Source organism: Halichoerus grypus, chromosome 6, assembly GCF_964656455.1.
Source record: "Halichoerus grypus chromosome 6, mHalGry1.hap1.1, whole genome shotgun sequence".
NCBI classification, from domain to species: Eukaryota; Metazoa; Chordata; class Mammalia; order Carnivora; family Phocidae; genus Halichoerus; species Halichoerus grypus.
In genome coordinates this window covers 26,597,795-26,613,730 of record NC_135717.1, presented here as the reverse complement: position 1 = coordinate 26,613,730, position 15,936 = coordinate 26,597,795, and the positions used below count along the sequence as shown (strand labels likewise).

The window sequence follows — 15,936 nt, the reverse complement described above, 5'->3', positions numbered from 1 at the left end:
TGCAATCACAGCAGATGGAAGGAAAGCACTGCTGTGATCACAAAATTCAGGGCTGGTAGCAAGCTAATTCCCCATGTTAAGCTACGTTTTATCAATGCCAAAACAAATCAATTAAGTCCTTACAACAGAGCAAAAGATAAAACTGACAGCTGCTGGGTGTCAAGCTGACACACCCTTAGAAGCCACTTGAAAAGTTGGTAACAATTTAGAGCTCTGACCACTTGAAGTATGCAGAATTAACACCACAACCCCTTCTAATAATTCATAGGGAGTGGATCGCATGTACAGTTGTATCCCTACTTAGCTAACTTAATAATGTGCTCCTGAATTAATTCTGAGCTCTGCTTTCATGTGAAAAATGTTTTATCAATCTTCAGCGAGCTTTGTTCCATAAAAGGAAAAAGACAACTGGAAACACCCCAAGTAGCCACAGACAGGACACAATGGATAAACTGTAGCATTTTCCCATAATATATCAGTGTTCAGCTGTATACAAAATATGGATGAATCATAAAATCCTAATGCTGACCCATCAATTATGGAATAAACACAGACATATATATACAGACATATGTATATATGTAAGGTCTCATTTATATGAAGTTTAGAAACAGGCAGAAACTAAATACATCTTTTAGAAATTCATCAATAAATAACAATTTTTTTTTTTTTTTTTAAGTATTCCTCTTATCTCTTCCTCTGGTTTTCTTAGTTGATTTATTGAAAAGGAGACAAAGAAGCAAGAAACTGCTGTTGGAATGCAAGCAGACAAGTTTTGGCTAGGCCACACACAATAAACTTCATCCTTCATGTTAGTGTTCTAGTCTTCTGCTCCTAGCTATTTACTATGAATTTAGCATTTGTTCTAGTTCCCTCTGGATGGTATTTACTAGTTAAAGTCAGGTGTACTCTTTGTTTCTACACTGTACCTTTTAATAGTTTTCTCATTGCTAAAGTAAGGAAATCAGGAGCAATAAAGGTAAGGGACAGAGAAAGAAAGGATAAAAAAAGAGAAAGCTACAAGGTAATAAATAGGTTCCCCCAAATAATGGTGCTGTTGCTATACCAGATAAAAACCAAAGTAAATACAGATTAAGGGGACCACAACATAAAAGATAAGGATTCTCAGGTGCCTGGGTGGCTCAGTCAGTTAACTGTCTCTGCCTTCAGCTCAGGTCACGATCCCGGGGTCCTGGGATCAAGTCCCACATTGTTCTCCCTGCTCCATTGGGAGCCTGCTTCTCCCTCTCCCTCTGCCCCCTACCCCTGTTGGCTCGCTCTCGTGCGCTCTCTCTCTCAAATAAATAAAATCTTAAAAAAAAAAAAAAGATAAGGATTCTCAAATATTTAAATATGCTAATCATCCCCAAATAGCCTATGTAGAATTGATTTTCAAACAGTTACTTATAAATATTGATGTTGCTATATGTGAATATTTTGTCTGTTAGAAATACTTAATACTCACCCCTAAGAAAGGCTATATAGGTAGAAGATTAAATTTTGTAATCTTTTATGAAGACAAAAAGCAAGCCATCAATATTTAGTTCAAGGCCAGACCCCTTCCTTAACTAATTTCTCACAGTATATTCTTCCGAGTGTGAACCCTCTATAGATAAAAGTTTGCTGCCCTAGGCCCATTAGCTCCCAAATTCTCAAAATGATAAAAATACCTCTCTTCACATTCCTTATAAGCAACTGGTCATAGGCTGCCTTCCATGGACCTACAAAATCTTTCATATTCCAAGTAAGGAGAGTCCCCATATTCAAATTTTGTATCTCATACAGAATTTCCCATTTTAGTAGCATCCTTGAGATTTTTCTGTACCTCTTTAAATGGAATCCAGCTGCTTCCAGGCTTTGCAGGATTTGACGGTGTCTTCAGCTTTTCAAGAGCATTTTCAATTGCTTCACCATAGTTATCCTGAAACCACTTTTCATGAGGTGTTTCTGCAGGGGCTGCAGTGATACTCCTTACATGCTCCAAAGCAAACACAATGGGCTTCATCAAAGCTGTGTGCTTTTCCCGCATGATTGCAATTTTCTCTTCCCTGACCAGGAAGACATCGAGAGTTTTACAAACATGGAAGAGTTTAAATGCATCTAGTGTAAGTAAACAGCATCAAAGAATAAGCTAAAATAAGTAAAACATCAGCACAATAACTTAAAACACAGCATTGTAAAAATATCCAGCACATGAAAGAGGCAGCTTTTCAACACCTGGCGCTGAGAAAACTAGGTATCCACTCGCAAAGAATGAAGTCAGACCCTTACCTTCCTTATACTATCATGTAAAAAAATAGCTCAAATTGGATCAAAGACCTTAAGACCTAAGACTCTTAGGAAAGAATGTAAGGGAGGGGCGCCTGTGTGGCTCAGTCATTAGGCATCTGCCTTTGGCTCAGGTCATGATCCCAGGGTCCTGGGATCAAGCCCCGCTTCAGGCTCCCTGCTCAGCGGGAAGCCTGCTTCTCCCTCTCCCACTCCCCCTGCTTGTGTTCCCTCTCTCACTGTCTCTCTGTCAAATAAATAAATAAAATATTTAAAAAAAAAAAAAAAAAAAAAGGAAAGAATGTAGGGGAAAGGCTTCTGGACACTTTAGCAATGATTTCTTGGGTATGGCATAACGCATAGGCAACAAAGAAAAAACAGAAAAACGGGGTTACTAGCAACAAAAGATACTATTAAGAGAGTGAAAAGAATGCACGAAATGGGAAAAAATATCTGCAAATCATATATCTGAAAGGGGTTAACATCCAGAATACAGAGCGAACTCCTAAATCAAACAACAAAACCTCCCCAAACAACCCAATTCAAAAATGGGAAAAAGACTTGAATAGACATTCCGTGTAAGAAGATATTCAAATGATCAAAAGGCACACAAAAAGATGCTCAACAACATTAGTTGTTAGAGAAATGCAAGTCAAAACCACAATGAGATACCACTTCATATCCATTAGGATGGCTACTATATTAAAAAACAAGAAATAACAAATACTGGCGAAGATATAGAGATACTGGAACACTCGTGCACTTTTGGTGGGAATGTAAAGTGGTGCAGGAAAACAGGCTAGTGGTTCCCCCATAAGTTAAACATAGAGTAACACTATGACCCACTATGACTCAGTGCTAAAGGAAGGAAATTCTAATACATGTTACAACATGGATGAACCTTCAAAACATGCTAAGTGAAATTAGCTCGACACAAAGGGAAAAATACCTTTGATTCCACTTACATGAGGTACCCAGAGTAGTCAAATTCACAGAGATAAAAAGTAGAGTAGTGATAAAGAGGCACTAGGGTTAAGGGGCAATGGAGAGTTAGTGTTTAGTGGGTACAGAGCTTATGTTTGGGATGAGTAAGTTCCTGAAATGAACAGTAGTGATGGCTGCACAACACTGTAAACTTAACGTGACTCAATTATACACTTAAAATTGGTTAAAATAACAAGTTTTATGTTTTATATATTTTACATTAAAAAGGGGGGTTGGGGGGGTAGCTTCATTCTCAGAGTAAAAGTGTCTGAAAACATACTTGCGTAAGGTATTGTTGTTCTGGACTCTCTTCACCTCATCTTCCAGCTGCTGGATCCGTCTCAGGACATACATGTGTTGCTGTAGCAGAACTCCCAGCCAGAGCTCATCCCAGAGAACAGTAACCCTGCGCAGCTCAGCCACAAGCATCTGAACCTGCACGCACAGTACATCCAAATATGCTCGTAGTCTACAAATTCACACACAGCAGTTTTGCAAACACTAGAAACTACAAGCTCCGTGTGTACATTTTTTGTTCATTATTCAATCAGAGAACCTTGATTACTAATTCTGTAAACACAGATTTATAAAACCAATACTGAATGGTAAAGCCAATTTCGATTATTCCAAAAGCCTTTTTGTTCTTCAAATATCATTTCCATGACAGTTTTTATGGGTTTTGTTTTTAGGTTGTTTTTTGGGGGAGAGGGGTATATAATAAAAATTGTTTAAAAACATACGAATTGTGTTTTGTACCTGTAACACCATAGTTGGGTTTGCAGAGGACAGCTTATCTACGATTTTGCTGTAGCAATCCTGCATCATGGCTTGGTCCTCATTTAATCCACTTTTAGGCTCATCCTTATTGCTATCCTGAGAAGCAGGAGGGCTTCCTCCCTCACATTCAGAAACCAGCAACTCTTCTCCTTGAATATTGCCAAGCAAAGTTGGAATTGCAGAGGAAAACTTATTTCCTATAAGAAAATGGAAGAATTAGGGTACACTTTGGATTTTCTCCTATGCACATATGTCGAGTTAAGGAAAACATTGGTAATCTATTTGACTCCAGCCCTCACTTAACTAATTTGCCTTCCATGCGTTAAATTAACCAAAGATCATGGACATTCTGCCTTTTCACAAGGTAAGCTTTTATATTTATTAATATTATAAGCAAATGGAAGATAAATGAAAAAAATGAGTCTCAACAGAGTTTTCTCGCAGCCAGAGTCTAGAGCTTGGTTTCATCCTTATCTACTATTTACTCAGCTACTTTACTCAGCTATTTACTCATTCTACTATTTACTCAGCTCATCAGTGAACCTGAGAGCATGGACTCAATTTCTCTAAGCCTAAATGGGTTACTGTGAGACTGAGGAGCATGTGTAAAATACATCCCCTCGTGCTGGACACAGCAGTTACTACCTCAATAAACAATAATTATTATTACTGAAAACACCACAAAGTCCAACAACTCTGTAATAGAAAGCTGAAAAAAATTTACCTAACAGACATTATCTGCAAAATAATTTATACTTAAAGTAGCAGTATTTTAATATTCCATACCTGAAGCCTGCGATTCAGTACTAAGTGATATGGTACCCACTATTGCAGGGTACAATATGAGATGCGGGGAATCTTGAGCCACTCGGCAGAGAAGGTTACAAATACTTTGGCGCACATATACTTCAGGATGGTTTAAGCGTGAGAAAAGCTGTGGGATAATTCCTTCAGGATAAGAAGAAAGAAGGATACTTTAAAGTTATTAAAAACTGTCAACATAGTAGATGCAAAAGCATAAAACCTCATGTGTGTCAGAATCAGTTTTAAGGGCCTCAAATTTCTCCCTGTGTTAACAAAGAACCTAACAATAGTTCTTGCTTTGCAAGTTTGGTTAGAGCTATAATCAAAATGCAGAGCAATTCAACAATGTTCTGGCAAAATGTATTTTCTATGAATGCCTGTAAAAGACAGACAGAGATAATTTTTAACAAAGGGCATACAAAAATTTTTGAAACTTGTTTTCACCACTGTCTCCAAAATTCATTTTGTATCCATAAAGGTCCTGCCTGTCACCCTTCTAGTTCTCTGAAAGGTGAGAGAGAAGAGTATGTCACATGCAGTTCATGGTGTCCTATTAACTAATGTAGGTATTCTGTAACACATTAAAATAATAAACATAAAGAAACTACTATGCTTGTTTATTGTCTTATATATCCTACCCAGAAATAATTTTTCCTGAAACATTTTATTTAGACCATTACCTCTCCATGGAGCAGTAGGTGTTGTCTCCAAGCCATGTTCCAGATACTGCCTAAGCTCGCCAGCATGTTTGACGAGCAGTCTGAGCAAGCGCAGTGTGGCCATCACAATCACATCATCAGTACTCTGCTCTGCTCTGTGACTCAAATGTAGCCTAGGGTCATCTTCATCTAAAGGAATCTAAGGGGGAAAGGTGAAAGGCAGAAATAAGAACACCGTTTTCGTCTGCTAGGAAAGAAATGTCAAGTACATTTTCTTAGAACTGAACACCGTGCTACCCACCTGACCAGCATTGAGTTTAAGGAAAGTAAAATATGCGCTGCAAGACAGCTTGTACAGGCTGAAGATTCTATCTACAACCTTTCTCCACACTTTAATAACTCCTTCTGTTGCACTTTCATCAAGTTCTGAAAGCCACGGGCAACTTGAGATTAACTGACGCCAGATAACATCAACCATGTCATCTTCCTCATTATCTTCACTTTCTGTTATCTGAAGCGTTATATCTTCATCCTGAAGAAAATTGGGGCATAAAATGCTATATTTTTAACACAAACAGAAAAGGGGGGTGGTACATGATTTTCCTATCCTACGAAAGCATCTTTCTCATTTATGAAAAATTACTTCACATTTAGTTTCATACATGCTAAATCAAATTCATTATGCTCCTCTATGATGTATTTACTGATGTAGCTAATGAAGGATATAAGACCTTTTTTTTTGGTAGTTTAAATGCTTCTAAGTTATAGTAAATATTCTGCTTGCAGAACATTAAATGTAATCTGTTCAAGTTTGAGGCTTGAATGTATACAGAATTCACTCACAACAGACTTTCCTCTCTTTATAGTAATGGGCACATACATAACGCCAGCTCTGGCAGACATGACACATGCTGGTCTAGAGCAAGATGAGTCAGTACAGTTTAGCCTATGAAATAAAATCCGAACTTTTAAAGTCTATCTAAAAACTCAATAGCTCTAACATTCTAGAATTAATAGAACTCTGAGCTGAGAGAGAATAAATCCTACAGCTCATTTAGTCTACTAGTTTTCAACTCTGGCTATGAATTAGAATCACGGAGTAAGCTTAAATACATACACCCACTTCCCACTCAGAGTATCTGGGGTGGTTTTCAGGCACTGGTGTACTTTGAAAGGCCACAAGCTAGTGTTAAGAACCTAATTTCTGATCAAAACAACAATTAAAAGAGAAATTTAATTCACATAAAACAAACTTCACCTATTGTAACAGGACCTTAAGGAAATGATTTCTCAAGATTACATTCTCCTTAGAGAAGTATCATAACTCACTTTCATCTTAAAACTCCAAAGTTTTCATTTGTAACAGTAACTGCCTAAACCCCATTCAAATTTTAATCAAGTATACATGGATCAACCTCTTCAAAATCAATGAATTAAAACAGTGATCTTGACACCAGTTCTCCCAAAGACCATATGATGTTTCCCTTGCCTGAATCCCCGCTGGGCGACACACAGCCTGTCCAAGAATACCATATATTCTCTCTTTTTCTTCTTCAGTTATAGTGTCTGGAAGCAGATTCTGAACTTCAGATTTTTCTCTAGGCAGCAGACGAACACCTTCTCCCTGACTATAAAAATAAACAAGTCACTGGTTCCAGCTACCAAAACTTGTCAGCAGACATTTCAAATCTCTATCCTGTAATGCAGTAAATAAATTACACATTTCAACATACATACCTGGCATTATCAACCACCTTTCTGCCCCACCTATAAGCCCAACTAGCCAATGCTGCCCAGGATTTGGCTACTTCAGGTGCCTGTACTGAAGATAGGTGATACAACTGTCCCAAAATGAAGTCAGGTTCTCCAACTCCAATATGCACTGCCATAATGGACGAAAAAAAATATATATATATGAAAGGACTCAGCAATATTACATTCATAAATTTCAAATAGCATTCCTACCAACATTTTAGGGATGTATTTTCTGTAAGGTACTACTAAGTTCAGAATACTACAGTAAAATTTGATCAAAGAACACATTTTTACTATGCTTTTGAAATCAATTGAAATTGATTGAACTCAATCACTCAGCTTCACAAGTCAGCTTCAATTATCACCCTGTGAACCGCATAAATCTCTCTCATGACAACACAGGTGTCACAAGTGTTGTACAATGTCTTGAATTCTAGATATGACTGGCTCTTTCCTCACGATTAGGCTAAGCTTGAACATTCTGGCAAAAATAATATATAGGTGATCAGTATACAATCTCATTCAGTCAAAAAATTCATGAGGTAAATATCTTTATTCACACCTGCTATAATGCCATTTGCCAAGATTTATAATAATCACAGGACACATCCCTTATGAATATCAAGACTATAAATTACATAGATTATAATTATTTTATAAGACCAACCTAAGTAATTAAAATCCTTGGCTTCATTACAACAAAAATGAAAGTATATTCTCATCAGCAAAGAGGTTAACTATCTCCCACTCTGTAAAACCTGGACAGAACAGACACTCCAACATTGAATGAACTACCCTATTTATCAAGTACCTTTCTATTACTAGCACTAGTGTCAGAACGTGAAACTTTCATCTCCTAGAGCTTTTGTGCTTTAGGAGCCAAGGAGACCACAGGCAACTATCGTGTATCTTTCTTGCTCCTTCCAGCGTGAGGTGGAATTTAGGTATCTGGAGCAGGACCTTCTTGCCGGCAAAAACATCCAAGTCCATAAAAGCACTGTGGCTTGGGAAGGCCAGAAGTCAGCAGAGTTAGGTGACTTCCACAGTGGTATTAAATACTAAAGAAATGTGTTTTAGTTACTTCCAGATGGTATAGTATACTAAATTTCCATGCAAACAATTTTTGCAGCAAGTTACAGCCAGCTTAACATTGTAAACTTTAAAACCAGTGGAGAAATAACTTCTAAAATTGGTATTTTAAAGCTAGTAAAATAAAGAAAGCCTACCTGTAGATTCGCTCTCAATCCGAGGATACTCTTCTTCCATTGTATTAACAGATGGCAGTTCTATTAAAGCAAGTATGTTTTTAGACAGAGTAGAAAGACCTGTGAAGTTCTGCTGTTGCTGAGCTCTGTAAACCTGTTTCAGCTGCCCTGAAATTTCTTTCCATTCTGCCTGGATCCATTTAGCCAGTGTCAGAATTGACTTGGCAACTGCATATTCAGCTTTGGCAGACTTGCAGAAAGATATGGCACAAGAACTTAACATTTCCATTGCATGTGTTGACTGGCCTATAGAAAACCAAAAACCAGCCCTTAGAAGCCTTATATGCAAGTGATTAACAGTATTTCAGGGTAAAGTAACAATGTAAATTCGGTGGTAATCAATGATCTCTAGGTACATTTCTTACTTTGATACACTATAACAAAATTACCGCCCTAAAAGCACCAAATTACAAAGGTAAGTCAATTACAGGTAATTTATTGTTCAAGATGCAAATATTCTGCCACAGCTGAAAAAAAAATCAGCTTTTCTAATATTGCCTTACAGCATACACATTTTCATACACGATTTTCATTTTAATCAGACATTAACCACAGTTCATTTTACTAACCTGCTGTATATAGCAATTTGGTTTTTTCAATGTCAAGTTCAGGTCCCCATTTTTCATCCACTTGACCTTGAGTTGATAGTTTTTTAAAATGCTGGACTAAATCCTGTGCAGTAGTAGTCTTTCCCAGCTGAACCTCACTACACTGTGCCAGCAGTCTTGTTGCAAGTGAAACATTCCCTCGTTTTCTAGCAAATTTTGCTGCTGTTAGACCTAATTCCATGAGATGGCTTCTAATTGGAACTGTTTGTTCTGGAGAAAAGAAAACGTTTCATTAGTCCTTGATTGGTCTAGCCCAGACTGCACAGACACATGGCCAAAAATTCTTCCCCAGCCATTTTCCCTTCCCTACCAACTCCCTAAATAAAGGTAACTCATTTTTCATTATCTTTAAATCCCTAGCAGCTAGCACAGTGCTTGGCATACAATAAACAGTACATGTTTGTTAAAAAATAAATGTAAGCGAATGATGAAGCAAAGTAAAAATCATTCACTACAAGAAATTAGCTTTTCAGTTTCTAGATCTTTTTAGTAAAGAGCCTAGGCCAAAGGGTGGGGAAAGAAAATAAAGCCAGACACTCTCTCTCTTGTTGTGTTAAGTACCCTCTGCCCTTCTATCATGCCATTCTCTCTTGGTTCACTCCTACCTTTCTGAAGAATCCTCAGTCTCCTTCTCATCCACTACCTATCCATTAAAACTGGTGTTCCTCAGGGTCGGTCCTAGGCTCTCTACTCTTCTTACTCTGCATATTCTCCCTGGACAATATCATCTGCTCCTGTAGCTTCAATTACCACATAAATGCTGATTACTCTTCAATCTTTATCTCTAGCCAGATCTGACATCTGAGTCCCACCTGCTTACCAGTCACCTATACTCAGGTATTTAAAGGGCACTTTTAACCTGTGTCAAGTGGAATCCATTTTCTATCACCCTCCAAACCTTCTACTTCCTTCGCCTGTTATTCCTTTCTCAAGGAAAGGCATATGATCAACCTGGCTACCTGAGCAGGTGCCTGCCAGTCATTTTAAGACTCTACTTGCAGCCCATATATCGTATCTATTTTTTTCTATCCCTACTGCCACTACCTTGGTTACCTTTAGCAGGAACTTCAGCCTAACTGGTCCCTCTGCCCCCAGTCTTATCCTCTTCTAGTCCATTCTCCAACTGGCAAATGAAATATCTCACACAAAGGTAAATATGAACACTTAAACTTCCCTTGATGGCTTCCCACCACCCCTCTGACAAAACCCCAACTCCTGAATTTGCCTTGAAAGGCACTGATGTCTTGCATTTCAATCCAATCTTCAATCTCCTTCAGCTCCCTCTCCTCCCACTCTCCCTTAGGCAAACTGTCACCTAAGAATCTTTCATTAATGCTGCTGGCCTTCACATATTTTTTTCCAACCAGTCTACTGCCTTCCATCTCATCCCTACCTCCCTTAAGTATCAGCTTAAATGTTACTTCCTCCCCAAATCCTGTTCTGACTGATCCCTAGGATTAAATCTGTGCCCTTGTTGCATGTTCTTTAGCACCATGTACAAGCACTTCCACTCAGCACACCATACTGCTGTCCCTTGTTTGAGGTTTTCCCTGCTAGACTTTAGAATCACTGTGGTCCCTGGAATGCAGAAAACAAGCTTGTCTTGTTCACCGTTACATCCCAACTTGGAGCACAATACCTGGCACAAAGCACACACTTCATAAGCACTTGCTGAAGAAGGAAAAAAAGTGAGGAGGAGTGGAGTTCTGTCTCCAACTATAACTGCTGGGTTACTGACTTTTTATTCCCAATTTTAAAACTTGTTCAATAAGGGAAGGATGAGAAAGAAGATGATATCTGTAGTCCTATTATATGCCATGCTCTGTGCTATTTCCTGTAATCCTTATAAGAATCTCCTGAGCAGGGGCGCCTGGGTGGCTCAGTCGTTAAGTGTCTGCCTTCGGCTCAGGTCATGAATCCAGGGTCCTGGGATCGAGCCCTATATCAGGCTCCCTGCTCAGCAGGAAGCCTGCTTCTCCCTCTCCCACTCTCCCTGCTTGTGTTCCTGCTTTCACTATCTCTCTGTCAAATAAATAAAATCTTTAAAAAAAAAAAAAAAAAGAATCTCCTGAGCAAGTAAATACCCATGACTGAAGAGGAAAGTGACTCAGAAGTTTAATGGCTTGCCCTAGGTCCTTCCACTTGCAAATGCTGGGCTAAGGATCCAACCCAAGTGTATATGGCAAGGAAGGTCCAGGTGAGTCAGTTCCCAGCAATCACTCTGCAATCCAAGTCCATACCCCAGCAAAACCTTACTTGAAATTTAATACACAAATGTATTCAGTAACCTTAGCTACCACATTTTCAACTAAACTTCTACAGAATTCTGGCAACTTTTCAATTTTTAAGCAATAAAGTAAACTGCTAGCATCCCTTTAACATGACAGACAGTTCTTTCTTAAAAATGAGACCTACTAAAAAAAAATAAAAAATTTTTAAAAATTTAAAAATGAGACCTACTTAAAAAAAAGAGAGACCTACTAATATATATACAAGTACTCCTTCTCTATTCACTTGGAGTGTTTAAAACTTAACATTCACAGTACGTTGTATCTGACAAAGAATTTGTATCCAGAACAAATAAACAAGTCTATGACTTGATTAAAAATGGGCAGGATTTGAACACTTAACAAAGTAAGATATACAATGGGCACTATGCAAATGAAAAGATGCTCAATCTCATTAATCACCAGGAAAATGCAAATAAAACAATGAGGTACTATTATACACTGGTGCCAGTGACTAAAATTAAAGACCAGCACTACCAAGGATGAAGATGCCAGAAGAAATGTACACTTTCTAGAAAATGTCAAACATTTTTAACATTAAACGATATGACCCAACAATTTGACTCATAGGCATTTACTCAAGAAAAACACAAATATATGTCCACCCAGAGACCTGTACATGAATTTCATAGCAGTTTTATACATAGTAGTCCAAATTTTAAAATAAACAACTCCAATATCCACCAAAAGACCCAGAGATAAATTATGGTATACCCATAGAATGGGCAGTACTCAACAACAGGAAGGATCACAGTACTACTGCACAAAACATAGGGGAACCTTAAAAATAAAATGCTGAACGAGAGAAGCCAGACACAAGAGAGCTGTAGGATTCCATTTATATAAAACTTTAGTAAAGACATGTTTAATCTGGGGCACCTGGGTGGCTCAGTCGTTAAGCGTCTGCCTTTGGCTCAGGTCATGATCCCAGGGTCCTGGGATGGAGCCCCGCATCGGGCTCCCTGCTCAGGGGGAGACTGCTTCTCCCTCTCCCACTGCCCCTGCTTGTGTCCCCTCTCTCACTGTGTCTCTCTCTGTCAAATAAATATATAAAATCTTTAAAAAAAAAAAAACAAAAAGACATGTCTAATCTACAGTGATAGAAGACAAATCAGCAGTTGTCCAGGACACGACAGATGGGAGAGGTGACTGGGAAGAGGCATAAGGAAACTTTATGGAGTTAGATCCATGTTTTGTATCTTAATTGTATTGGTGCTTACACTGGTGAAGATGTGTCAAAACTCATGGAATTGTACACTTAAAATGTGTAAGTTATATCTCAATCAAAGCTATTAAAAAACCAACCTAATTACCTTTTATTTTCTCCAACAACTGACTCTGGTACATGGTATATCTTAATGCCTGCATCCATGGCCTCACATCATGCTGTTTACATGAACGCAGAGCTTCACTGAAGAGTGGAATAAGACAATCCTGCCAGGGAAAAACCAAAACTACTTAATGTAAATAGCCTCTTATATGTTCGTAGGTTGAGGTAAGCTGCAGCCCCATAAGCCAACTACTCCAGGCTCATCTAATTAAACTCTCCACTTTCTTCACTATCTTCTGATCACAAGAGGAAAGACACTGTAAGAGCAAAATCTTTGTTTTGGGGGAAAAAAAAAATTCCAATTTATCAATATACTGAATAAAGCACACTTTTATAAAAAATAAACACAGCATATTTACTATAAAGTTGAATTACAGAGAAACATAAAACTATTGGCTTTATAAGCAGATTCTCATAGACTATAATTCCCTTGGGAAGGGCCCATCTTTGGTTAAACTTTACCCTATCTGGAAGAGATGAGGTAGACATTATTATTATTAACTTTTTTTTTTTTAAGTAAGCTCTTCGCCCAACATGGGGCTTGAACTCACAACCCTGAGATCAGGAGCTGCATGCTCTACCAACTGAGCCAGCCAGGTGCCCAAGAGAGTCTTTGTTTTAATCAAATCTAAAATTTGTAACACCCATCAATGGAAAACATATTTATATACACCAACCCTTCTTCCAAAAAAAAAAAGAAAAAAATTAAGCAATTAGCCATCCTTGAAATGATATATCTTAGGTTCCTCCATCTGCCTCACACACTTCTCAAATGAAAATGTGCCTGAAAATGACATTTTAGATTTCTGGGTTTACTAGCTTGTCCAACAAATGCTACTTTAAAAAGTCAAAAAAATCTTGGGGCGCCTGGGTGGCTCAGTCACTTGGGTATCTGACTCTTGGTTTTGGCTCAGGTCATGATCTCAAAGGTGTGGGACTGAGACCTAAGCTGGGCTCCAGGCTCAGCGGGAAGTCTGCTTGAGATTCTCTCCCTCTGCCCCTTCTCCACGCTCGCTCTCTCTAATAAATAAATCTTAAAAAAAAAATTTTTTTTTTCTACACAAATGCCTATTAATGTTCAGAAGAACATCCTGATAAGGATACACACATACACACCTCTGTTGAAAGTCTGTTAGAAACTGTGTTCTCCAAAGCAGAAGAGCAATACAGTTGTAAGGTACTTAGAACTGGCAGAGACTGTGAAACTGTTAAAGTAGAAAGTCTCAGTGGTCCAATAGCTATGCGGGAGGTTTGCTTCAAGTACTTTACCACATTTCTGAAACAAAATATTCACTGTCAATTAATAAATGAGATTTTCCAACCTGGTAATCACTGAAGGGATAAGGTGGTTTGGTAAGATGCTACTATAGTGGCATCCAAAGAGGAGGAAGGAAGAGGAGCTGCCTGCCCTTTAGTAAAATTACATAAGCAAGTCAAGACATGCTTCTGGGGATTTCTACAGTTTAGTTTCAACCTCTATATATGTTGCCAAGTGGCATTCTTGTGTCATATGACTTCTACAACTAAAATGAAGCTATCATGACTAACATTGTAGTGATCACGTAATCGACTCCTCCCCAAAGTACATACATTTACCATATGGTATACATAGTGCACACCAACCTCTTTAGGATTAAACTTACTCAGTTATGGACTGCCACTTCTGATCTTGTTCTATATGGTTTAAAGCGGTTGCCAGACAAACAGAACTTCTCAACAACTGAACTTCAATGGATTTCTGAAGTTCCCTTGGATCCGGACTTAACATATTAGGAAGCAGTTTTTTCATATCTACAGAAGTTAAATAAATTCCATGAAGTTAATTTGCTTTTAATGTGTTAAGAGTGATAAGATATTTTGACCGTATTAAAAAGTTATCACCAATGAAAACATTCTTTCATATTTAAATTCAGGTAGCTGAACACTATGATTAAGCATTTCTGATAGCTATGTAAAAAATATAGTCCACATTCAAATTATATCTCAGACCTGCCTCAAAACAGCTGATTTCCAAAGTTCCAAAATCAGTAAATCAACCTACTACATTTAAAATAGGGCAAATCTAGCCCTACTTTGCAAACCTTACTGAATCTAGCAACTCAATACTAACACACAAACTACTCACCATACTAACGTTAGTGTAATATTTTACACAATGTTCAGTTGTGGTAAGAAAGTTAATGAACCACAGTAAAAGGTCAAGAAAAATATTTAGCTTAAAGACTACTTACACTTTTTCAAACGTGGCTAGATAAATCTCAAAGTCTTACAATAGCCTTTTTTTAGTTTAATTTTACTTACATTGTTTTTATTTGCCAAATCAAACATAAGTAAAACAGACCTAAAGATGTTCCTTCACATATGATTCTGCTCCAAAATAAATGTACAAAAACTTCCAGATTTTCCAGTAAAATACTAAGCCAAACATCTTGAGCAACTTGTCTATAAAATACTTAATTCTAAGATTATTATTTCAAATACCTATTTTCTCTTTTGATCCTCCAGCAAGTAGATTGATATTTTCTCCTGGTAACAATTCTAATTGCTCAGTACACTCAATAAATTCTCCAGATTCAAAACTGCTTAGTGATCTGTAATTAAAATACCAGTTAGCTTGTATTACACTTATCCAGCCTGTGGGATCATTCAAAAAAAGTAGAACAAATTCTAGAAAAACACAGCACAGTTACACAGCATTCTCTTGATGAGGTTCCTTCTATGTAGGCCATCATTTTTTATTTCTATTTTGAAGATGTGACTACCGATTTAATTAGCACTAAAATCAGAGTGGCAAACCAGAAAGCCACAGCTATAGTAGTCATTCACAGTTTAGCATACTCACCCCTCCATGTTTCCTTCCTCTTTTTGTAGCCTGTTATCTTCGGGGGCCCATCCAACAAACTGACAGATCTCTGCAGGGCAATGCCAACATCTGATTCTCCCCAAACTACCTCTAAATTCGCTACATGGCCCCATTCCCCACCTAAAGCCCAGGCCCCTGGGGGGCTCCTGTTCTATTATCTTAGCCTTCCATCTCATCCCACCTTTCACTGCTGGCCTCCCTCCCGCTCTCCCTTCTCCAACGTGTTTCACAGAAGCTGTTTCTCTTTTTTTTTTTTTTTTTTTAAAGATTTTATTTATTTATTTGACAGAGCACGAGAGAGGGAACACAAGCTCCAGGGGGAGTAGGAGAGGGAG

General features: G+C 38.0%; 1 protein-coding gene across 3 annotated transcripts in view; it reads right to left on the bottom strand.

Moving 5' to 3' along the window:
- Nucleotides 1-15,936, bottom strand: part of SMG1 (SMG1 nonsense mediated mRNA decay associated PI3K related kinase) — a 104,262-nt gene that overhangs the window by 28,637 nt on the left and 59,689 nt on the right. For all 3 annotated transcript variants that reach the window (XM_036098956.2, XM_036098957.2, XM_036098955.2), the window contains 14 exons: nt 15,220-15,329; nt 14,382-14,529; nt 13,855-14,014; nt 12,722-12,842; nt 9,082-9,330; nt 8,474-8,758; nt 7,230-7,374; nt 6,982-7,120; nt 5,794-6,024; nt 5,514-5,691; nt 4,816-4,977; nt 4,009-4,226; nt 3,533-3,687; nt 1,826-2,048 (listed from right to left, as the gene is read on the bottom strand). In XM_036098956.2, coding sequence (XP_035954849.2) covers nt 1,826-2,048; nt 3,533-3,687; nt 4,009-4,226; nt 4,816-4,977; nt 5,514-5,691; nt 5,794-6,024; nt 6,982-7,120; nt 7,230-7,374; nt 8,474-8,758; nt 9,082-9,330; nt 12,722-12,842; nt 13,855-14,014; nt 14,382-14,529; nt 15,220-15,329 — 2,524 coding nt within the window. The remainder of the gene's footprint in view (nt 1-1,825; nt 2,049-3,532; nt 3,688-4,008; nt 4,227-4,815; nt 4,978-5,513; nt 5,692-5,793; nt 6,025-6,981; nt 7,121-7,229; nt 7,375-8,473; nt 8,759-9,081; nt 9,331-12,721; nt 12,843-13,854; nt 14,015-14,381; nt 14,530-15,219; nt 15,330-15,936) is intronic.